The sequence below is a fragment of the Lolium perenne genome, chromosome 6, assembly GCF_019359855.2.
Source record: "Lolium perenne isolate Kyuss_39 chromosome 6, Kyuss_2.0, whole genome shotgun sequence".
Lineage (NCBI taxonomy): Eukaryota > Viridiplantae > Streptophyta > Magnoliopsida > Poales > Poaceae > Lolium > Lolium perenne.
This window is the reverse complement of record NC_067249.2, coordinates 246,021,523-246,029,475: the sequence shown is the minus strand read 5'-3', so window position 1 is coordinate 246,029,475 and position 7,953 is coordinate 246,021,523. Positions and strand designations below refer to the sequence as shown.

Sequence of the window (7,953 nt, the reverse complement as noted above, 5' to 3'; positions counted from 1 at the left end):
TCCCGCCACTTTCTTCCCGCCACTTTCTTCCCGCCTCTTTCTTCCCGCCACTTTCTTCCCGCCACTTTCTTCCCGCCACTTTCTTCCCGCCTCTTTCTTCCCGCCTCCTGTCTTCCCGCTCCCATTTTTCCCGCCATTTATCACTACATATAGGTAGCCCGGCTTGGCCAGCATTATCACATCTCTACAATCTCTCATCACTCTCTCATGGCTTCCACCGCACCCACTCTAGCCTACCAGCAGGTGGAGGAGCTTTGCGCCTCGAACTACCCTTGCCCACCGGGCTACCGCGTCCCTGCCGGCTGGAGCCTAAGCGCCGGCGGCGTGCCGGTCCCTCCCGTCCCTCAGGGTACTGCGCGCCGGGCGGCCATCACGAACCACTACTACCTCGACCTCACGCCGGAGCAGCGGATGAATCCCCGCTGGCATCCCGATAACCAGCATACTTGGGACGCCTTCTTCATCAATCGGCGTGAGAGGGCGCTCGCCAGGTATGAGGAGGACGGTCTGCCTCCTGGAAACTTCCACGAGGCCGGCCGTCGGCTATGGTGGTACGGCCGGACTCTGCAGAGCGTCATGGACTACATCACGGCCGGCGATATCCCCCGCTGCGCTACCCTCGCTTCGAGCCACGAGCGCCGCCCGACGACAGACGACAAAGCAATAGCGACGACGACGCCGGCAACTGAGAAGGCCACGACTACCAGATCAACGGTGGCGGCAATGAAGACTACGAGTATGCATATTATACGCCTAGGCAGGAGTATGCCTTTCTCACTCCAACTTTCCTGTATGCAGGAGTATGACTTAGTCACTCCAAATTTCACGTATGCAGAGTATGACTTAGTCACTCCAAATTTCATGTATGCAGGAGTATGACTTAGTCACTCCAAATTTCCTGTATGCAGGAGTATGACTGAATCACTCCAAATTTCATGTATCATCAGTGCTATCTCGAGTCAATTGAATCATTCGAAAATGGACACCAAACACATCACGGGTAATATAATTCACATGATTCATTCAACAAAGTTTGGTACAATAAATTATTACACATCATTTCTTCCCTTGTGTCCCTGCTTGCTTACGATTGTGCCGTATCCATGGAGCATCCTCATCATTTAACTTAATGCTTGGGTCGGTGTTCACTTTGAAGGGCGGAATTTCAGCAAACATATTATAATCTTCCTCGACATGTCTGTCTTGTCCTCCACTCCCACGATGTTTCTTTTCCCTGAAAGAACAATGTGGCGCTTTGGATCATCGCATGATGTACTGATCGTTTTCTTATCTTTCCGTTTCCTCGGTTTGCTACTCATGTCCTTCACATAGAAAACCTGAGCGACATCTTTCGCTAGGACGAATGGTTCGTCAAGGTAACCAAGATTGTTGAAATCCACCATTGTCATTCCGTATTGCTGGTCCACCTTTATCCCACCTCCTGTTAGCTTGAACCATTTGCACCGGAACAAAGGGACCCTAAAGGAGGGTCCATAGTCAAGTTCCCATATCTCCTCTATGTAACCATAATATGTGACCTTTTGCCCATTCTCGATTGCTGCATCAAAGCGGACACCACTGTTTTCGTTGGTGCTCTTTTTATCTTGGGCGATCGTGTAAAATGTATTCCCATTTATCTCGTACCCTTGGAAAGTCGTTATAGTCGAAGATAGTGTCTTGGCCAACATGTACAGCTGATCTACAACATGATCGTCACTCATTAAATGTTTTCTCAACCAACTGCCGAAAGTCTCCATGTGGGCCTTCCTAATCCAGGATTCAGGCTTCCCAGGGTTGTCCGAGCGTAAAATATTCTTGTGTTTCTCAAAGTACGGAGCCACCAAGCTGGAATTGGTCAGAATCGTGTGGTGTGCTTGATCAGAGAATGGCCGTCCATACATATCGTTGATTTCCTTCCGATCGTGCCTTTTCCACTTAGTCTCCCCTCGTGCCGCGATCGAGGAAGACCAATCGGCTTAAGGTCAGGAACAAAGTCAACACAAAACTCAATTACCTCCTCATTTCCATAGCCCTTGGCGATGCTTCCTTCTGGCCTAGCATGGTTACGAACATATTTCTTTAATATTCCCATGAACCTCTCGAAGGGGAACATATTGTGTAGAAATACAGGACCGAGAATGGAAATCTCATCGACTAGGTGAACCAGGAGGTGCGTCATAATATTGAAGAAGGATGGCGGGAACACCAACTCGAAACTGACAAGACATTGGATCACATCGTTCTGTAACCGTGGTAGAACTTCTGGATTGATTACCTTCTGAGAGATTGCATTGAGGAATGCACATAGCTTCACAATGGCTACTCGAACATTTTCCGGCAGAGCCCTCAAAGCAATCGGAAGCAATTGCGTCATAATCACGTGGCAGTCGTGAGACTTCAGGTTTTGGAACTTTTTCTCCGCCATGTTTATTATTCCCTTTATATTGAACGAGAATCCCGACGGGACCTTCATACTGCTCAGGCATTCAAAAAAGATGACCTTCTCTTCTTTGGTCAGAGCGTAGCTGGCACGACCTTGAAACCGTTCCGGATGCCGGTCATCAGGGTCTTTCAAACTTTGCTGGTCCTGCCGTGCTTCCTTTGTATCATTTGACTTCCCATACACGCCCAAGAAGCTTAGGATGTTCACGCAAATATTCTTCGTAACGTGCACCACGTCGATTGCAGAGCGGACTTCTAGGAGTTTCCAATATTCTAGCTCCCAGAATATAGATTTGTTCTTCCACATGGCTGCGTACCCGTCAGCTCCCTTCGGAACTGATTGTCCGCCAGGACCCTTTCCAAAGATGACTTTCAAATCCTTGACCATATCAAATACCTCAGCACCAGTGTGTTCCGCAGGCTTCGGCCGGTGATCTGCCTTGCCGTTGTAATGCTTGCCTTTCTTTCTTACTGGATGACCTTTCGGAAGAAATCGACGATGCCCAAGGTACACGTTCTTCTTACAATTTGGCAAATGTACACTTTCAGTCTCATGTAAGCAGTGCGTGCATGCATTGTATCCCTTATTTGACAGTCTCGAAAGGTTACTAAGAGCAGGCCAATCGTTGATGGTTACGAAAAGCAACGCTCGTAGGTCAAATTCCTCTTCTTTGTGCTCATCCCACACACGGACACCAGGTCTGCCCCACAGCTGTAAAAGTTCATCAACTAATGGCCTTAGGTACACATCGATGTCGTTGCCGGGTTGCTTCGGACCTTGGATGAGCACTGGCATCATAATGAACTTCCGCTTCATGCACAACCAAGGAGGAAGGTTGTAGATGCATAGAGTCACGGGCCAGGTACTATGGCTGGAGCTCTGCTCGCCAAAAGGATTCATGCCATCCGTACTTAGACCAAATCTTATGTTCCTTGCGTCAGCTGCAAAATCTTTGAACTCTCTGTCGATCTTTCTCCATTGCGTTCCATCTGCGAGGTGTCTCAACTCCCCGTCCGACTTACGGTCCTCTTTGTGCCATCGCAACAACTTGGCATGCTCTTTGTTCCCGAATGTACGTTTCAACCGTGGTATTATAGGAGCATACCACATCACCTTGGCGGGAACCCTCTTCACGGGTTTCTCGGCCCTCAACATCGTCACCAGGGTCATCGCCTCGATCTTATAACGCAATGCGGTGCGTACCGGGCATTCATTCAAATTCTCGTATTCACCGCGGTAGAGGATGCGATCGTTGATGCATGCATGTATCTTGAGAACCTCTAAACCTAGAGGGCGAGACAACCTTCTTTGCTTAAATGCGTCTTTGGCGGGCAACTCGTTATTCTTTGGAAACATATTCTTCAACATTTTCAGCAAGTTTTCAAATGCCGAGTCAGCTACACCTGCCTGTGCCTTCCATTTCAGCAAATCCAGTGTGCAGCCCAGCTTTTTCAGACCATCATCGCATCCGGGGTACAGCGCCTTCCTGTGATCCTCTAACATGCGATCCAAATTCTCCCTCTCCTTTTCAGTTTCGCAGCGTCTCCGTGCATCAGCAATGGTCCGACCAAGATCATCAACGGGATCATCACGTGCCTCTTCTTCACCTTCCCCTTCCCCTTCACCTTCAGCATCCTCCATGAAAGTATCACCGAAATGAGCAAGATAGCTTTCATCGATGAAATCATCCCCTTCTTCATCTTCTTCCATTATAACCCCTCTTTCTCCATGCTTGGTCCAACAATTATAGCTTGGCATGAAACCGTGCCGAAGCAGGTGCATGTGAACATCTCTTGAGGAAGAGTAACCCTTTCCGATTCTTACAGTTAACACATGGACAGATAACAAAACCCCCCTGCTTGTTCGCATTAGCCACTACGAGGAAATCTTTCAAACCCGTACTGAACTCGCCGGAGAGTCGGTTACCGTACATCCATTGTCGATTCATCTGCATTATTATAATATAAAATATATAATTAACCATCATGCATTTGTTAAACTAACTAGCTACAAACAATATAAATTAAACAATGAACTACACACATGCATATTTTATCAATGACACATCAAAGGTTCAAGTTGCTAACCGCGATCGAGGAGGAAAAAATAAATGAGAAAGCTCAAGTGTGGCTCCAACATTTTATATCATGTTTGTTTCATGCTCTTGGGGCATTTCATCAAACACCTTATGTGCATAAGAGGAACCAAAAGCAAACCTAACACCCACTTGTGAAGTTTGTGAAGAGAATGGCTCCAAATGGCTAAGTGTTGGCTGCTGGATGGGTATATATAGGGGAGGGGCTTTAGTCCCGGTTGGCCTGGCCAACCGCGACTAAAGGCCTTCGGGCACCTTTAGTCGCGGTTGGCCAGGCCAACCGCGACTAAAGCCCCCCACGTGCACCAGCTGGCCACCGAGCGCCCTGGGCCCAGGCCTTTGGTCGCGGTTCGCCTCCCGAACCGCGACTAAAGGTCCCATTAGTCGCGGTTCCTATAGCTTCGCGACTTATGGGGCTGGACGGAAGCCTGTTTTTCTACCAGTGTAAGGTAAAATAAACATGAAGACGGAAAAATAATGATATACCTTAGTAGAAAATGATCCTGCCAATGCACGTAGAGTGCACCGCGCCAGTAGGCGGCGTAGTCATGCGCCATGTTCACTTCCATATCGGCAATGATCCCTGCTGCTTCCCCTTGTCGAACGAAAGGTTTCTCCTCCCACCTGCCCGTCTTTGAGGAGAAACAATGCATGAACCATACTGGCGGTGGCCATTCAGATCCGTCGTCATCTCTCGGACGTACGCGAACCACAAAAGGGACCATGAAAACCTCATAGTGGAGTGATACCGTGGGATCAAAGACGATAAACTCCTCGACGAAATCCGCGTCGTCGGACGGGCGCGGGGGCAGAGGAGCCCAGCGTCGCGTGGCAGGGTTCACCACATAGTTCTGGAGCAGGAGGAGCCCATTGCAGTGATCGCTAATACTGTAGTCGTTGGTACTGTCCTCGACCCATGGTGTCGAGCTTGGTGTGAGGGTGGAGGGAATGAAGTCGAGGAAGTTGCCGCTGATGGCAGGGCCCGCGGAGGAGGAGGGGCGGGAGAAGAGCTCTGCGAACCTGTGCCCTTCGAGGTGGACGAAGATGCCGCTCAGCGAGAGCGGGAGCAGGTCGGCGCGTAGGAGACGGCGGTCGTCGATGACGGTCTGCCAGGCCTTGCAGACGCAGCGTGATGCGGCGAGCCAGCGTGGCGCGAGACGGCGGAGTACGTCGGCGAGCTCGTCGTTTGCGAGCCGCGCCACCTGCGGGTCGTCTTGCTCCATCTAGCTTTGCCCTAGATGCCTATACCGGCTATACGCCGGAGAAGATCTGAGCCCCGAGAACGGCAGAGAGTTGCGCTTCTTATGCTACGAGTCCCCGACTCAACGAATACGAAGCGGTCAAGGGACGCGATTTTTCTAACGGAACCGGTAACTACCGGTGAAGTATCCGCGGTTCGCTCGTCCCTCGCGATTCGGGGTTGAAAGCGTCGTATTTTTCTTTCTGGTTTCGTATTTCATGCTGCTTGTACCAAACAGTTCTAATATACGTATAGAATACGTGGCTGGCCCACTTGATACACTAAATATCAACGCGCAGACCATCCCCTGAATCTCTCTCTTCTCTCTCTCTCAATCTAGATCGAGGAAAAATCCCCTGACGGCGGCCAGACCAGGAAGCTCGAGTTGGCGGCCCGCGGCCGGAACAGGAAGCTCGAGTTTGCGGGCCAAGACGGCGTTCAGAACCGTGGCAACGCTGCGCCTAGAACGGCGGCGACATGCATGAGCGACGGTGCAGCGCGTCATGGCTGCAAGGCTTCCAGCGGCAGCGCAGCGCCTTGCCTTCTCGTCGAGAGCCACCGGAGGAAGACGAAGCTGTTCATGTGCAGGCTAGGTTTGGGATTTATGTTCTCCATCTAGGGATAATATTCTTTCTATCTGATTGGATGCAGATCTGGAGAGTGATTTTGGTGGTGGCTATATTTGATTTGATCTGAATTTTAGTCTTTTATTCCTATCAAATCTACTACATTCTTCCCCACTCTACTTTTATTTTTGATACTTTTGTGTGATGGCTCAGATTAAGAAATCGTTTCCAAATCGAATAATCACTTGATTGAGAAGTTTTTTTGGTGGTTGCTAATCCATCTGAATGTACTTTTTTGTCTGCCATAAGAATTTGAAACGAATTGTATGTCTAATTCTCTGTACAAATGTGAAACATTTGTGGTGCAAGGAAATGGTGATCTAACCAATATGGATTGTAAACAGATGTCTCCAATATCAAAATAGTGTATCCTATACTTTGTTGATATAATACCCATATCTGCAGTAAATAAAATTGTTTTCTAAAACGACATTGGCTATATATTTTGTATGACCCAGTTTTCAGTAATATATGAAATATGTCATTCTCTTCAATGCCAAAATAATATTACTGAGCCCAGACTAGAATCATAACTTGTCTGTTTTATTGGAATTGACTAACGGAATACAATGAAAATATTATAATTTTCTCCACCAAAACTGAAAAATTGGGTAAATGTGAGATATTTCATTGCAATATTTGCCAACTTATTTTCAAACCTATCCGATATTTGAAACGTCATTTCAAAATCGTAGAAACTGGAGCTTGTTAAAATTTACTACAAATCATGTATAACCCTTATATGCAATATGTCATATCTCTTCTATACCAAAATGTTAGTGAAACCATACTTGAAACATCTCTTGTTCATTTTATGGAATTAGCTCAAAAATAGAAATATTTTAGTTGTATTTTGTTATTAATGACATATATGGATAGTAAAGGATTTCTCAAATGGTGCCGTAAGATCACTAGTAGTGGCGCACCCCTCTAGTGGTGCTCCACTGCTATATAGCAGTGGCGCACCAAAAACAGGTGCTCCACTGCTATGAAAATACTAGTGATGCACCACAACAACCATGCGCCATTGCTATATTTATTTTATGATTCAGCTCCACCCTAGACTTAGCAGTGACGCACCTAATATAAGGATGTGTCAAGGGTGTCGCACCTATAAGTTAGTAGTGGCGCACTAGGTAGTGCGCCATTGTTACTTGAGTTAGCAATGGCGCATGAGTGGTGCGCCACTACTAACTGTTAGCAGTGGCGTGATATTAGTGGCGCACCACTAGTGCGCCACTGATGACAAAAAGTGGTGCGCCACTGATAGCCTGTTTTCTAGTAGTGAACTATAATATATGTGAATCATATTTGTGTGAAAAAGAAATAAAACAGGAATATGTGCGAAAAAAGGAGCATATTTTCTTAAAAATTATCATGACCTAAAACTTTTATGAAAACAATGTAAGATGATTGGAGTATATGGTAATAATATATGGAACTTCTATGAACTTACGAAAATAGGAAATTGTGACATGATATTTCGTAGGAAGATTTTGTCATTTATTTTAAAACTGATACAATATTTGAAACATGGTAAATGTGGCAT

The 7,953-nt window shown here is 47.1% G+C and overlaps 1 protein-coding gene across 1 annotated transcript; it reads right to left on the bottom strand.

Moving 5' to 3' along the window:
- Positions 1–745: 745 nt before the first annotated feature.
- LOC127309902 (uncharacterized) lies at positions 746–5,761 on the bottom strand. Its single transcript, XM_071822494.1, has 2 exons — positions 5,025–5,761; positions 746–788 (listed from the first exon to the last, which is right to left on the bottom strand). Exons 1-2 carry the CDS (start codon positions 5,759–5,761, stop codon positions 746–748), a joined length of 780 nt encoding a protein of 259 aa, XP_071678595.1.
- Between the last annotated feature and the right edge of the window lie 2,192 nt (positions 5,762–7,953).

What these genes read in the sequence shown, in the direction of transcription:
- LOC127309902 (XM_071822494.1), bottom strand. Translation starts at nt 5,761, where the DNA reads ATGGAGCAAGACGACCCGCAGGTGGCGCGGCTCGCAAACGACGAGCTC. An exon ending in CAGGATCATTTTCTACTAAG is followed by an intron (nt 789 to 5,024) that starts GTATATCATTAT and finishes TCCTGCATACAG; the next exon opens with GAAAGTTGGAGTGAGAAAGG.